General features: G+C 41.9%; 1 protein-coding gene across 13 annotated transcripts in view; it reads left to right on the top strand.

Moving 5' to 3' along the window:
• Positions 1 to 12,606, top strand: part of PIGN (phosphatidylinositol glycan anchor biosynthesis class N) — a 106,370-nt gene extending 93,764 nt beyond the window's left edge. For 3 of the 13 annotated variants that reach the window (XM_075744891.1, XM_075744892.1, XM_075744893.1), the window contains exons 26-29: positions 50 to 123; positions 3,041 to 3,083; positions 4,757 to 4,809; positions 12,202 to 12,606. In XM_075744891.1, the coding sequence (XP_075601006.1) occupies positions 50 to 123; positions 3,041 to 3,083; positions 4,757 to 4,809; positions 12,202 to 12,325 (294 nt within the window). In that variant the 3' untranslated portion in view covers positions 12,326 to 12,606. Of the gene's footprint in view, positions 1 to 33; positions 129 to 3,040; positions 3,084 to 4,756; positions 4,810 to 12,201 lie in introns of those variants that run through there. The other 10 variants (XR_012833916.1, XR_012833913.1, XR_012833914.1 and 7 more) reach the window with 10 other exon arrangements.
• The last annotated feature ends 3,393 nt before the right edge of the window (positions 12,607 to 15,999 follow it).

The following is a 15,999-nucleotide window of genomic DNA, read 5'->3' as shown; positions in this document are numbered from 1 at the left end:
GTTTTGTAAATACGGCTATAAACCAAAATGTAGCTTGTGTTTCAAACAGGTTGTAATCCCGTTTGTTCTGGTATCATGTGCTTTCGAAGCTGTTCAAGTCACAACACAGCTGTCTTCTAAGAGGTACAGTAAGTGCTGTATTTCTGCATTAGTAAGGATTTCAAATCTATTTTGCAAGAATTCAGAATTGTCAAATCTCAATCTAAATTTAAAAAAAATAATCAGCCAATATATTATATTGTTGCTTTTCTTTGTTATTATGGTTTGGGTGTTTTGTTCAGTGATTTTGCAAGCTTAGGAATTCTTTTCTTAGTGATAAATGAGTATAAATGAAAGTGTTGGCCCTGTCTGAAACAATCAGATATTTAATATTCTTTGTTGACAGTACACAGAAGGAGCACTTTTTCCCCCATAATGTAGAAAAATGAGCAGAATTTAAAGTCTGATTTTTGTTTTGTATTGCATCTTTGCTTATAGCACAATGTTTTTAAAATAACCCATTTATAATGTAACCAGTTTACAGCTTTGTAGCACTGACCTCATGACAAATAGCATTTAAAAAAAAATAATAATAAAGGGCTGGATGCCCTTCCATTGCAGTTCAAGGCTTCCCAGGTGTTCAATATTTCTTATTTTTTGCAGTAGGGCTAGATGGCTGCCAGTCCTTTCCCCATCTCTAAAGACTTTTCAAAGAGAATGTGAAACGGGTGTCCAGCCTCGCAGAGTGCTGTATCCAGATTTGAAATACCCTCACACTTTTCACTCTCAAGATTTTTTTTTTTTAACTGTTAGCCCTCTCTACCTCTTTCAATGGATGCAGTGCACTGAATCCTCTGTTCATCATGTGAGATTATGGGTGGTGCTGAGATGGAGGAGGTCCCGGTCAGCCACGTGGTTTTGAATTTGTCACCATGGGATGTTGTGTGAGGACCAAAAGCCTTACTGTCCGTGGCAGGGGGACCGCAGAGACTGTCCCCTGCATATTGTTCAGCGGAGCAGGAGGCAGCTGCCCTTGCTCAGTGTGATGCCCTCTGCCTTTCTGTTTGTTTTCATCCTGCCTGTGCCCTGCCTGTTGTCTCTATACAACACCACCTGGTACTAAGGAGGGACAGGGCAGCCTGAAATCGGACTTCTTGTTGGAGAGGCAGCACAAGGCTCACCATCCCTTTTACCTTCTCTGCCTTAGCTGTGTGCGCAGCGTACTTGGGCTGTGCCTGGACCCCCAAAGGAGAAGGGTATTTGTCCTCCTCACTAAGGCTTATACAAGAGCAGGGCTGCATTGAGGAATTGGGTTTACACAGAAAACTGTCCTATTTCCATTTCTAGGGTTCAGGCATCATAAAGGTCAGCATTTCCTAGCTTGTGAATGGTCACGATGGCAGCACTGGTGATATCGCAAGCTTTTATGGGATGTGCATCTGAATGCGTGAGAGGGGAAACGATACCAGCTTCTTAAACCAGGGGACATGAGTACGTCTGTGCTGCTTTATGAGGCAGTGGTTTGTAACTCTGGCTGGTATTTGTGCCGACTTCGTTTAGCTGTGCTTAGGTAACAATAGCAGTGATGCTGCCACAGCATCAGCCTGGAAACCACAAGATGCACCCAGGATCCCTGGAGAGGTTGTGCTCTCATTGTCAGCATGTCCTGAAGTCTGTGCTGCACTCTTTATTGCTCTTGCTGCTCCTGCTAGATAAACTAAGCCATCACAGGGGACAATCTGGTCTTTGCGGTGTATAAACATGCCCTGAAATTAGTGTTGTCCTTCTGTTGTGAAAGGCTTCCTGCAGTTCAGAAGGGCAAAAAGTAGATTTTTATTATTTGGACAAATTCCTCCTAAACTCCCTGTTTACAGATTAGAGTGATTTTGTTTGGGTTTTTGTTTGGTTTTTTTGCTGATCATGGGGAATGTTCTGTCAGAATATGTTCTTGGAGCTTGCCTGTGGAAACAGCCCTCTAGCTGAGTGCCTCCTAGGCACAACAAGGTTGCAACATCCAATCTGAGCCATAGGTGAGTGGAGAGAAGCCTTTCAGTGCGCCTGAGATACAGTCAGTTTGTTGCATCCTTATTTACTAATGAAGCATAGCTGACATTGGCAGTATCAGGAACTTTCTCATCAGGAGGCATTGGTATGAGTGTCCCCCCCCAGTACATGCTTGTGCAACACAGGACTTTTCCCAAAAAAAGCTTCGTGGATTGATGATGGTAGTACTGATGAATTAACTGTGTTCTAGTTAAAGGCTTTTTCTGTTGATGGGTCAGCTGTTTGCAACATTGCTTCAGTGTCATTAACTTAGAAACTAGTTTTAACCAGTTATAGCAATTGCTTTCATGTAATTTAGAATTTACTTAGTTTAATGAAAATAAGATTAGGTTAATGGGGGAAAAAATAGCTCTGTGCACTCCCTTCTGGTTCCTTTTACTGGCTGCAGCCTACTTTCTAGAAGTAACCTGCCACCTGACAGAGAGGGTTTAGGAGCATGCCGCCAAAATGCTGGGCGTTCCCAGAGCAGCTTACAGGCACCCAGAGATCTGGAGGGGGGGCGAGCACCTCCTTTAGCAGTCTCCTACCCAGCAGGGTGGTTGTCAGGATAGGACCGATCAGCTCCGGTATCTGCCTGCCTGTGCCAAACAGCTTTGCTCGCTCTTGAGTCCATCTTGAAATGTCTAAATCAGCTTTATTTGGCCTAACAAGCACATGAGCTCCTTGCGTCAGGAATGGGCAGGCGCTGTTTGTAAGATGCTCTTGTTCTCCAATAAATGACTTGTTAGGTTTCTCTGTAGTAAAATTGGAAGTCTGTTAATGTGAAATGTCTTTTTCAAGCAGAGTGGGATTACAAATGCCAGATGTTCTAGCCATATATTTTAACTGTTCTCTAATAGACTGAAATGAATCTGAGTGATTGAAAGGCAAGTGCAAGAAATCATATCTGATTTCAATTTCTTTATGGAGGTTTTAATAAGCTTTGTAACATCTGTGGCCATGAATAAAGGTTGATGGTCTGCGTTTTTCTGTTTGTTTTTTTTTTTTCCTTTTGCAGCCTTTTCCTCATTGTTCTTGTGATTTCAGACATTATGGCTTTGGTAAGTTGTTGTTGCACATTCTCTTCAAATAAGATCAAGAAGCAAAGAGCTCTCCTAACTCCATCTAAAGAGATCTGAATTTGTTTCAGACTTCAAAGTTTTTGTAACTAGGGCAGTGAATTGGATTGAAATCCTAGCATAATTTAGAGATAAAACTCCTCCAATCACCGCTCTTTGAATTTCATGTAATTAATGCTTCTGAAGAAGCAATATTCTCAAACTAATAAGAGACAAAAATGAAGTAGTAAGTTATCATTCTGAGTTTTTCATGTGCTTTCCAATCAAATTCTTAGGAAGAATTTAAATAAGACTGTTGGGTTTAGCTGTGTGCAGGGTTTAGTTAATTTTTGAACCTTTTACTCACCCCACCTTCCCTTGAAAAAGAGAGGAAAAGGAGACATGCATTACCCACTAGCTCTGTTAAAGTTGTCAGAATCCAGGAGATAGCAACACTCAAAAAGACACTTTGTGCCCTTTGTAACAAGCTGTTAGGAAATGCTATCTTCAGAAAGCTTGCATCCACAAACCAAGCTAGCTAAAACAACCCAAGGCTCAACAACGCCCCAGCGTAATTTTTACAGATTAAAAGTGTGTTTGTGTTGCCCCCTTAAACTGTCTTCAACCCAGCAAGCAGTGCCCCTAGGTATCACAAGGTAGAGAGAAACCTTTTCAAAGCTGCAGGTAGAGTTTGTGTTCTGGAGTAAGCATTCGTGATATAATTTCCTTGTACAGCATGGATCTCACCTGATAGGGGAAAAAAAAAAAAAGTAAAACAAACCAAATAAAGAGTAATTTGTCTGTAGAGTGAGAAATGAAGATGATAAAGTTTTATGTAGTTTCAAATAAATCTGTGTAACTAATCTGATTTTTTATTAACTTCACAGGAAAAATATTAAAATACCAGTAAACCACACTCATAGCATTTCATTAATAAAATCAATCTACCTACACCAAAAGAAAAGTGCAGGCATGTACTGGTGTGTAGCAAGCCCCTGTATATCCAGGTCTTATATCTCATATATCTCCTATTTTGGTTTAACTATTTTAAAACAATTAGCAAATATGTACTTGGTGTACAAACAAAATATTACCAAAGAGGTTTGATGTGCAGGAAATGTGTGTAAATCAAGAAATGAGCAAGTTGGCAGGAAAAAGAGAGAACTGGTTTGTGGTCCTGAATCAATGTGGCCACCAGCTAGAATTTGGGATATTCAATAACAGACAAGTGCTATCTTCTCCCAACATGACTCCCATTGTACAGGTGGGGAACTGCCAGAATTGCCCAAAGAAATTTGTGGTGAAATTCCATGAAAACAATATGCAGCGTTTTCTTTGGCACTAGGCATTGTTTGGGATCCCGATATTTCAGGCAATAAGGTAGCTTTTTCATATTGGAAAAGTTCTCTGCTGGTAATCTTCTGTTTCTTGCAAGCCCAGCTTGACAGAACTTAGTCCATCTTTAGGTGTTTGTGTTTGATTCCATGTTAAATCTATTCTTGGTTCCTTAGACTATTCTTTACTTTAGTCCAAATGAGCATTCCTGGAAAGGTCTTGCCCTTGTTCTACCTGAAGAATTAGAAACTTGGAGTAAACAGCCTGAAAACATGGGTTTTAATTTTGTGTTTCAAATTGTGCAATGTTGATGTACTAATCAAAGTTGGTTTATTTCCTAGCATTTTTTCTTTTTGGTTAAAGATTATGGAAGCTGGCTGGATATTGGAACAAGGTACAGTATTTTTTGCCTCCATTGCATTTTTAAAAGGCTCATAGGTTAATATTGCTGTTTATCTACTCAGAACTCTTGTAATTTTTTCCAATTAGTCTCCTTAATCAAATGCTGCAGTGATGTTCCCCATACTTAAAATGCATGTGCACATATATATACATGCACATATATCCCAAGCTAAAACGTGTGTCTTAATGTGTGCCAGAACAATATGGAGTAAGTAATGAATCTAGCATGGTAAGAAATACAGTTAGTAGGATTTGTTTGATTTCTAAAGAACAGTAATTACACACAAAATATTTTAATTACTGTTTTGCATTTTAATTACTTGTAATCACTGTTAAAGTAACAATTTATCAAAATTGTTAGTTGTCTTGAATCCAGTTAAGCCTCCATATACAATCCCCTGTGAATGAACCTTGTGCAAACATATTGGTGGTTACCAAGACCCATGCATTTATCCTAGCCTTCTTGGGGAAGAGTAAATCTGTAGCATTTAAATGTAGAAATCACAGCTAAAATGAGAGAATTTGTTTTCCATTATGAGTCGTACTAGCCCCCACAGCATACATCATGCAGTAGGTTTTCAACTGTGCAGTCTTACTTGTGAATAGTCTGGAAATAACAAATACAAGGAATACGCATTTCAGATTTACCTTCCCTGAGTTGTGGAAATAGGTAAAATGCTATAATAAGCTTAGTAGGGAATGTGTTGTTAATAATCCAGCCAATCTGGTCACTTGACACAGTTATTTAAACAGAAGTTGAATAGTGACCCATTGTTAATATTCTGTTTAGTCTACACTTACTCTGTACTTTGCTGAGCCCCAACGTTCCCCCCAGCACAAGCAGGTGTGTATGCACACACGCACACATATTCTGCGTATTCTGCCTGTTTTCTTTGGAGGTTCAGATTCCTGCTTGTAGCAACCTTTTGGAGGTTCCTAATGCAAAGAGATACAGGTAGATCAAATAGTGAGAATGATGCTTTAACGTCACGCTTCCTTGCTATGGTCAGTTTATAGTCAATCAGATATAAACACCAAGGCCTCATCCTTTGGTGTGTATTCCTGTGCAGATTACTAAGGATGTTAAAGCCCTCAGAAAAGCTCTGTTCTGCTGGGCAGGAAGCTTTCTAATTGGAAGTCAGCAAGCAAAAATGTAAATTGTTAAAAGTACCCAAAAACTTCCTCTCTGATATACGGTCTTCATAGCGTAGAGATTTACAATGGTGATAGATTGTTGGATCCATTTCATCTGGAAGATTGCCTTATCCTGAAGATTGTAGGGGAGCTCATTACACAGAACTGTAATCCTGCCTCTCTGTGTGCGTGTTTTGAGCACTGAAGCACTGAAAAAGTCTTTTCAAAAGAGTAAATTGTGATTAATTTTTAACGTGGTAATGCATAATGTTCAGGCAGCCTTAAATTTGTCATTACTTCGCTTTTGAGTGCTTGACTTTGCCACCTACATTATATTATTGTAGTGCCTTTATATATGTTTTATATGTGTGTGTGTGTCTGCACATAAGATAAAGATGAATAGGTCGGATAAGAAGAGAGGTGAAGCCATAGGCACAAAACTCAAGTGGTCCTTCTTTTACCTAGTATGAGCAGTATTTTGGCACCTGAACCTTCTCCTCTGAGCAGATTTCTAATGTGTGATCCTCAAGCTTGGCAAAATTAGCAGGCAACAGCAGCAGATTTTTTTTCATTATTCCTGAAAGGGAAGATGGGCTTCATGAGGTTTTGGGCAATTCCCAAAACCAGTGGGAGAGAGATACTAATGTGGCTCTTTCCTGTCCTCCTGTTGCAACTGCAGTGACAGCTCTGTAGCATTCCCATTGCAGTATTGTCTGTTGTTGCTTTGACAGCAAGGTCTGAAAATATCCCATCTCAGGTGACATTTTAGGTCTTGCCAAAATTTTCCTGAGAAGGCTGAGTCAGTTAAGGAAATGACAGTTCTTTTTTTTTCCCCCAACTGTTTGTATCTCAACAAAACCTGTGTAGGATTTCATGGAACAAAGAATAGGAACACCCTTAGGGACAGGTGCTCTCATTTTATTTTTTTTTTTTGTGTGTGTGTGTGTCCGCACACACAATTATCAGGGTTCGGTTTATATTACTAGTTACCACATCATTGAAATCACAAGTGGAAAACCAGTAATTTAATTGCTCAGTGAAGATTCATTCCTCTAAAGTGTGTCAGAGTCCAGTGGTACGATGTGCCGCATTTGGAAAGATTCTGATATATATTTCTGTACTCATACATCACTTTTTTGTGATGATGGCTTTCTATGGATTTTCTAATCACCATGCTTCAAAACTTTGTATGTCCTCTGTCTTACTATAAGAATGTGCAAGTTCAGCAGGAAACCCTCATTAGGCAGTGCTTGGGTTTTTCAATACCAGTGCTCAGAAGTTTCATGTGTAAAAGCTGGTTTTAAATCCCTTGGGATAAAAATACCACCTTCTCTGCTTTTTTTTGGTGGTGTTTTGTTTCCTAATAGATCTCTCTCATTGTTTGGAAGTAGGGTCTGTTTACTGAACTGACATATTTCCTTTTTTTTTTTTTTTTTTTTACTTCACCCCCAACTCCTGGCTTTTACATCTCATTCTACCATGCCTTAACCACATTCCATGTCATTTTACCGTGCCTCATATCTGCTTTAACAATGCTATGTCTTTATTCTCCTGGTTGAATTTACCATGCCACTTAAGTATTGCCCTTAAAGTAAAGAGATACCTACTTTTCCCAGTTTTCCAGATCATAATGAAATGCTGAGCAACAACAGATCCAACATACAGTCCTGTATTACCACATTCAGCAAATTAGCAACACACCATTGATTCCCTCCTCTCAGTAAATTATCAATTGTCATGAATATTTATGACTTCTTAGAAAGTTTTCAAGCCATTTTGCTTAATGGTCATGCCAAAGTCAATGTGAACTTGTTTTTCAGAGTATGCTTTTCATTGTTTTGATACAATAATGGGATAATAATCTTGCAGTGAATACAGGACTCGTAGCAGTGGCTTACGCAAGCTTCTGAGATCTGCTAACCTTACCCTCTACCTATACATCTTGAGGTCACCCTAAATTGCATCATATGCCCTAGAAACCCACACCATGACATTTCATTAAAAATAATAACACAGTTTTCCTAGTATTTTTGATGTATCAGTATGCAGTAGGTGATCATGAGAAGTTTGTTCTGACAGATTCAGTTTTTGAAAAGCAGACAAATGGAATAGCTAGCTTTTCAGCTTCTTTGTCACTAAAATAATTTCTCTGTGGCTTAAAAGGTATGTTTATCTCTATCTATAGATCTCTATAGATAGGGAGATACAGGCTTTAAGGCCTATTATATCTATACAGTGTATACAATTTGTAACTAGCTGTATATTCAGATAGTCAAGATAAACTCTAAAGCTTCTTTATATGACAGTATTATATAGTTTTATACAGACACATACTCTACTACTTCCTCCCTCTTTTTATAACAGTTGCCGGAAGATAAAGATACAGTCTTAACTGTTCTGCAGTTTCAAAGTTCAGGGGACATGGATAAAGCACAGGAGACTGTTTTTTAGGTTTTAGGATAACAGAATTGATTTCAGGTTTGGGATGCTGAGGCTTCTAGCTCTGACTATTGAAACAAAGGTCTTGTAACCAGGAGGGAAACAACGTTTACCGACAATTTCTAATATAGGAGCTAGGAGTGATGTGCTTTGTGATTTTGTTTCATGTGAAACAGAGGAGAGAGGGTGTGGGATCTTGGATGGAATTGCAGGAGACTTAAAATTCAGAATCTAAATCTGAGGTCTCAATGTGTGCTTGGGAACAATTCCACACTTCAAAATCATGTGGAAATAAGGTCCTCGGACTTTTCTGGAGAGTGCTTTTACAAGTCCTTGCATGAGTTGCTTTTGGTTAACTTGCTTTATTTCTATTTTTTTAATTGCTATGGTAACTTACACCATCTTCCTGTCTTCCCAGCTTCTTATCAGGTCTGCCATCTTAGAAATTAGCCTGTGTTGGGAGAAAGCCATGTTTTGGAGCAAGATTGATTTCCCCCTCCTCTCATTTTTTACCTATCTTTGATTGTTCTTGTCTTTGATTAATACTTCTCACCAATGTACACTGTCACAAACAAAGCCAGGAGATGGTAGTACCTTATATGTCCTCCTTTTGGTTCCTTGCCACCAAAACAGGTGCCTTCCTCTCTGATACAAAATTTTCTTAGCACCAGCTTTGCCTGTTGACCTTGACCATACACAGGGCACTGACCTTTCATCCATGATCCCCTACACCAGCTACCTCTTCTCTCTACCATTATCTGTCCCTGTCCATCTCATCCTTTATAGGCGTTGCCCTGCTGTGCCCCACTATGCTATTCTCTTGTACCTGTTTAATGTCTCTTCTTCCTCCACATGCCTGGAGGAAGGCATAACTTGCCTGGAGCCTAGAATCTTGCTCCTTTTTCTTATTAGCTCAGGTTGACTTCTGATGGAGGAAGCTTGTTTTGAGAATTACCTGCTTCACTGTAACTACAGATCCAGCCAAGAGTGCCGTTCTGGGTTGTGTAGGGATCAAGATTTTGCCACTGCTGTTGTGGCATATACCTGTAAGAGTCTTGCTTTGCTTGTTTGTTTAATTACAGCATTACCCCAGACTGAGAACTAATTTACTAAGCAGAGCTGCCTGCAGGCACTGCAGTACCAGTTGCTGATAGCCCCAGAGATGCTGACTGTTTGTAATTATGTGACAGGTAGACTGAAATTGTTTTTAATTGTGCTCTATGGCATAATATATATATATATTTCTTTACTCTGAATATCTGATATTTTAATGAAGGAGCATAACTATTCAGCCTTTTGCAGTATAGCAAAGGAGAAATGTGTGCAGCACTCTTCTTGACAAAAGTACAGAGGAACCAGTCCCTCAACTGACAGGTAGCTAAGCAGAGTTTGTGGAGGCTTTTTTCCTTTGAGAATGCCCCTCTATGCCCCCCAAAACCATTGATTAGCACCCACGTCTGGAAAAGCTTCTTTTGGGGCGGACAGGAACTCAGATGCCTGTGTAAGGACCATGTTGATGGTAGCAAGTTGCCGATCCTCCAGTGACTGTCTCAGGGTGTTGGTAGGAATAAAGGCAGGGTCTTCATTTGGCTTCTGCTTTTTGGTTTTCTCATTCAAGCTTTCTTTGAAAGCTAGAAGTACAGTGGTGTTGCTGCTTACGTGAAAAACTACAATTCTGGTGCCAGGTGAGAAGGAAGGCTGAGGTGTTACTAGTAATGCATGAGACGTTAAGCCATCCAGCTATCTGAGTGGCTGTTCCCTTAAGAGCCACACAGATGTCTGTACCTGTGGTGTTTGTAGAGTCCCCAAGGGCACATTGCGCCATGAAGATAACTGCAAGGAGGGTTTGACTTTCAGTTGAAAACATGTCTTTTCCCGTGGAGAACTGACACCAAGCCTGTAACGCACCCAGGTGGACTTCCAAGGGCAGCTCTTGAGGTGTTTGTGTTATCTTTGTTATTGTAAATGTGCTGTGAACTATGAAGTCCAAAGTGCACCGCTCAGGTGAAGGTATGCTTTGTGCCTGACTTCATGCTCTCGCTGTGTCATCTTCCATGTTCCTCACAGAAATAGGGCAGGGGTACGGTTCTCGCAGGCATGTTGCCCTGCTTCGATAAAGCTGGAGGGGGGAGATGCTTATAGGAGAGGCACATGGGAAAGATGGTTCCTGTCTGATATTTTAAACCTTGAGTTGTTCACATTAGTGAATATTTTCAGTTATGCTGCATACAGGTGGGAGTTTACAGAGGTGCAAGCTACAGGCTGTTGGGGTGTATTATGCTTGTTGAGGTCTGAGTCCATTTGTGGCGATGGATTTTTGTAACTGATTTCTTAAAACTGTGTATTTTGACCAAGGTGTTTGTGAGAAGGTTTAGTCAAACTAAATTGAAACAGAAAAATCTTGTAGCATGAGTCAAGTCCCTTTCAGTATTCTCCATCCACTTTGGTCAGACTGGGTCCTTTGGATGCTGGTATCCTGGCTGTGGAAGAGCTCCTGCTCATTAGTGAACTTTCTGGATTACTTTTATTCTCTCACACTGGTTAGCAGCCCAGCTTTGTTAAGAGCTGGTGCTTCTCCACTCCACAGAGCTAAATTGCGCTAGGCTGGCACCAGAGTTGTCACGGTCTTGGGGTCGTGAGGATTGATAGCGTTGGCATTATGAGCTTTACTGCTCGTCTGTGGCTAAACTCTCAAACTGAATGAGTCCTCTGGCAGAAATTCCAGGTCATTAAACTGGCAAGTGCTCCTTGCAATCCTTTTTTGTGACTAAACTCAGACATCGTTGAGTCTGAAGTTACCCCACTTGTCCTAAAGAGCCATCTGCTTTGAAATAGTGGAGATGGGTGCATCAGGAGGTATGGATACCTCTCATGTCAGAACATCAGTATCTTCAGTAGTCCCAGAAAAAAACCAAAGAGCTGCATTGGATGTGTGATGGACACGGGTGTAGCAGTGTTTTGTCTGCAAGTCTAGCCTGAAATGTCACTGGATTTGGAAAAATTCTAATTTCTTAATGGCTAGTGGTTCACAATAATAGCAGCTTGATTCAGACATTGAACACAGGATGCTGAATATCCTCAGTCAAATCTCAGTCTGACCCTAAATAGCCCAGCGGTAGCACTAGTGTAAATCAGGTACCAGAATGTGAGCAAGGGGAGAACAAGCTCTCTGCTTGTTACCCTTTTAATTGTTAGTGACTTAAGGACTTCCTAACCCAGAAGCTGCATCTTCATATTGTGTTTATTAGCCACTCTTGAACTAATTTGTTTAATCTCTTTGAAACCATGTGTTACCATAGCAGAGAATTCCACAATTTTTAGAAATGCTGATTGAAAAAGTAGTCAGTTTTTTTCTTAAACCTGTTCATCACTGGAATAGCGTTTTCTCTAGAAAATTGCACTTCAACTGACATAAATTTTTGAGTTGTCTTACTACTGAGGAATGTCTACCTAGATTCTGCGTTACCAGTTCACGGCAAATGGAAGTTTTGCAGTGGTTTCCGTCACATATGTCGAATTACGCACTTGAATGAAAAATACACCCGGTACCTCTTATTCACTTGGTATATGCTCAATTGTGTTTTCTGTTGTCCCCACCATTTTATTTTGTCACAGACTTTGGTTTTTACATGTTAGTGCTGCTATAATAGTTGTCTTCCAGAAGCAGCATATATAAAATTACTTACTAGGCCAATAATTAGGCCGAACTTAAAAAGAAAAAAATATTCAAAGGTGGTTTATGTCAGGGGTTTTTTGTACTCTGCAAATTTGCATTTTTCTCACACTTCTTTTATCTGTCTCCTCCTTGCAGCATTAGCCACTATCTGCTGGTGATGTCGTTGACCATATTTATGATGTTGATGAATGGACTGGCCCAGCTGTTAACTACAAAGAGACTTGAACTTCCCAGAAGGACTAAGCACCATTCCACGTGATAAAGTGATAAATCTTCCTGCCTTGTTCCCATCCTCAAGCTTCCTCTGAACCAACCTCTGCTTCTGGAATGTAAATACAGGTTAACAGACTAGAGTGCCAAAAGCCCATCCAGGGATCAGAGCGTGCTGCTGATACAGGCTGAATGCTGTCCCGTGACTGAAATTTGCATTTGGAGATTGCCATTTAGACATCGATAGGACTAAAAAAGCCTCAGCTTTTTTCTCCAAGTGTACATATTCCTTGAAAATAAACCCAACAACGAAGTCCTTTTTAAAAGAAATAGGCAACCATTTCTTGGGGGTTTTTTTTTGTTGTTGTTGTTATAACTTGTTTGCCAGCTGTTTGTCTCACACAGGCTCACTCTCGTTAGGAGTCTGCAAAGTCCTAGCTTCATTTCATGTCTCACATAAGCATCTCACAGACTAAAGCATAAATGAAATCAGTCTGGGCAGATCGCTGATTTGTATGTTGCCGATGTGGCATACGCATTTGAATTTCTCTGAAACTGGCTATGCTTTTTGCAAGCTGTGTCAATGTGCATGTGAGAATATGTTGAGGCAGGTTAAGACTGGTACGCTGCGAGGCTGTTGCTTTTAAGACAACAGCTTCTAGCTAACCTCGGTGTGAACTGCTGCTGCTGACCGTGCTCCACTGCTGCCTCCTGTGCTTGGGTGAGCTGAGCAGTATGCCAGCTCAGGTAATTATCCAAATGAAAAGGAACCTGATTAAAGAATTGTAAAATAGTGTTCAGACAGATTTCCTGGTCCAGCTCATGATGGGGTGGGTAGGAAGGTTAGGGCTGATTGTTTCAGTGGCAGCCCAGAGTTAGATCAGCATAAAGAGGTCATGAAGCTGCAGCTGGAGTTGGTGGTTTGCAGAGTGATGCCACACAGACTTTTTTTCCTTTCTTTCCTTGTTTTACTTTCCACTTGTGTTCTGCTTCTGATTACAAGCATCAGCCTGGGTAATGGCTGCACCATCAATCAAATGCAGACACAAATCCCCTGGTTGTACGCTGATTACAAGTGAGAGCGAAGAGCCAGGGTGCTTAGAGGCTCTCCTGTTGTGGGTGCTCCTGGGGACCCAGTAACTCTAAATACATTGCATGAGGCTTTCAGGTAGACTTGTAACTTCGTAGCCCTTCCAACAGCAAGCATTGGATTCCCTGCCACTGGCCCAGAACTGATTAAGTAGCACAAACTACAGTACCCACCTACACCTCAATACTTCATCACTCCCTGAAATCATCTGTTGCGAGAATTAAACAAAAATTGTATCTCCTGCACAGAACTAGGTGTCCTGCCTTTCAAACAGCTCTTTCCATCCACATTATCAATTAATGTGCTTTTGAAGCAGACCCCTTTGCATAGTGAAGGAAATGAGTGAAAGAAAAAATTTTCTTCTTTCTGTGCTATTGTATGATGGCATCACTAGAAATTGTGCTATGTAATATCTCTGTGTCACACTCCCAACTTGCAGCCAGGCCTTCCTATCTGGGAGCTGCTACATACGGTACATGATGCTGGCAGCCAAGGCTAGACATTCGTCATGAGGGCTGCTCCAATACTCTTTCCAGCCATCTGGCATTTGGCCGTGGTCACACGTATGTTTAACATTCTGGAAACTAGTCATCCCTCTCCGGGAAGTTTGGCTGGGAGAAACCAGTCACAAACCTCCATCTGCTTGTTGAGTGCTAGAAAAAGATCATTTCATGGGCCTGCAGTTATCCGTGCAGCTTCGGAGTGCCTCTTGAGAGCGTCTGAGCGCTGGAGGAGAGGGAGTCATTTTTCCACTAGGTAGTGGTCCGGTGGTCCTACTGGGCATGTTGCTAGCACAGCTGGCATCAGTCACAGAAGATATTTCACATTTGTTACAGGCTATACCCACAGACTTGCATGCAGGAAGGTGGGCATGTGCCCACTGCTGGTAGTCGCACCATGCAGCCAGGGCACGGAACAGCCGTGAGCAGGTGGGAAGTTGCTGCCACAGCAAAGACTATGTGTAAGCACGAGAATCTGCCACACTTGCTTTACTTAGATCCAGTGAGTCTCTGCTAAGGGAGAGTCATCCCCACCTCAGCCCCAGTCTACAAGGTACGCTGTATTGTTGCAGGGTACTGTATCACCAGCTTTGTGTGACCTAATACCTTGTGACCTCTGTTTGCAGTGCTCTCATTTCAGTACACACACCTATAGGCAGCTGTACCATTGAGCATTCCAGCTTCCATTGCTGGAGTGATTTCTTTGCAAAACTACTGTTTGTAGAGCAAATTCACTGACAGGAGCAGCTGAAGAGCTGGTGTTGGTGTGATGTGAAGGAATTGACTGAAAAAATAGGAATGTGGGACGCACAGGGCTGCTGCCCTGAAGGCACATCTTCTGCAAACGTGTCAAAACCGCTTGTTATCTATGGCAAGGCCAAGTGGATGTCCTGCCTACCAAGCGAAAACGCTGGAGGTATGTACTGTGTGGTGCTGCAGGCTTCCCGGGAGAACGCACAGGAGCTCAGGCCTGATGTCTTTTTTTACCACAGGGGGCTGGTAATAAAACAGGGTCTCACCCCACTGCATCTGGTGCTGCTTATCTGTGGTAGTAGGAATAATCTGTATACTCTGGTATGCAGGTGAGTGGAAATGGTTGTCCAAAGTACAACTTGCCTCAATTGCTTTCTCTGCTTACGGATTCCATAGTGTCTCTTTCCACAAAGCAGGTTTTGTTTTTTACATCCATTCTTGTAATAGCAGAAAGGGGATGATGAGCACGGGGGAACGTTTGCAACGCACACATTGGTTTTTCTCCAGTGCTGCTCTTCAGGGATCTGTTCCTGTTTGCCATTTGCTCTGGTAGGGCCGTAGTGGTAGCATCCTTAGCTGACCTTTCCCTTTCCCCCGCTGGTCCCTTATCTCTGTGCCATTTGTGAATTCAGTTTCTAGCCGGGGCTGCGGGAATGCTGGAGAGCAGCTCTCGTGGAGAGGCAGGATTGGCTGTGCTATTCCCGTGTCTCCCCAGGGGAGGCTCTTGCCGGAGTCTTGGCCCACACTTTTGGGTTTACTCCAGCACAGGGAGGTGTCAAAAATTCTCCCACTCAGCTACTTTACACAGCCCCATGGGGTGTGTGACAAAGTCGACTCTTCCCTCCCACGGATGCGATGCGTGTTCCTCTCCTTTCCAGAAACAAATGTCATCAGCAATAAAAAGTCCTCCCCAGCCTTAGGAGCTAAGGTAGGGAATAAAGTTTTGTACTCGGCTGAGTTTAAGCTTTCTTTTCCTCTGCCTGTGGGCCTTTTGAACATCATCCCTCTTCGTGGGGCCCAGACAGGACTGGGGACACAGAAAGGGGGGCTCTGAGCCAGCAGAGCCTTGCAGGCCAGTGCAGGTATCGCCCAGCCCCTGTGTTTTCTGTTAAGGGCACAAAGGCAGAATTACCCCGAGCCCTCCTGCCTGCCTGCGGCAGAGTTGCAGACTCTCTGACTCCTAGAGCAGGTGAGGCTCCAGACAACGAAAACCTCCGGTGGGGAAAGGCAGGTAGATCAACATTGTTATTTATGCCTGGGGCTGCACAATATTTTTTTGTAACTGTACTTGTAGTGTAAAAACCTCTGCAAAGCCTACATCTTCTTGCTTTCAGAGTCACGGACCCCTGAAGAGCTAACCATAAATCTGGAGTGCCCATC

The sequence above is a fragment of the Balearica regulorum genome, chromosome 2 (genome assembly GCF_011004875.1).
Source record: "Balearica regulorum gibbericeps isolate bBalReg1 chromosome 2, bBalReg1.pri, whole genome shotgun sequence".
NCBI lineage: Eukaryota > Metazoa > Chordata > Aves > Gruiformes > Gruidae > Balearica > Balearica regulorum.
This window is presented reverse-complemented; position numbering and strand designations above follow the sequence as displayed.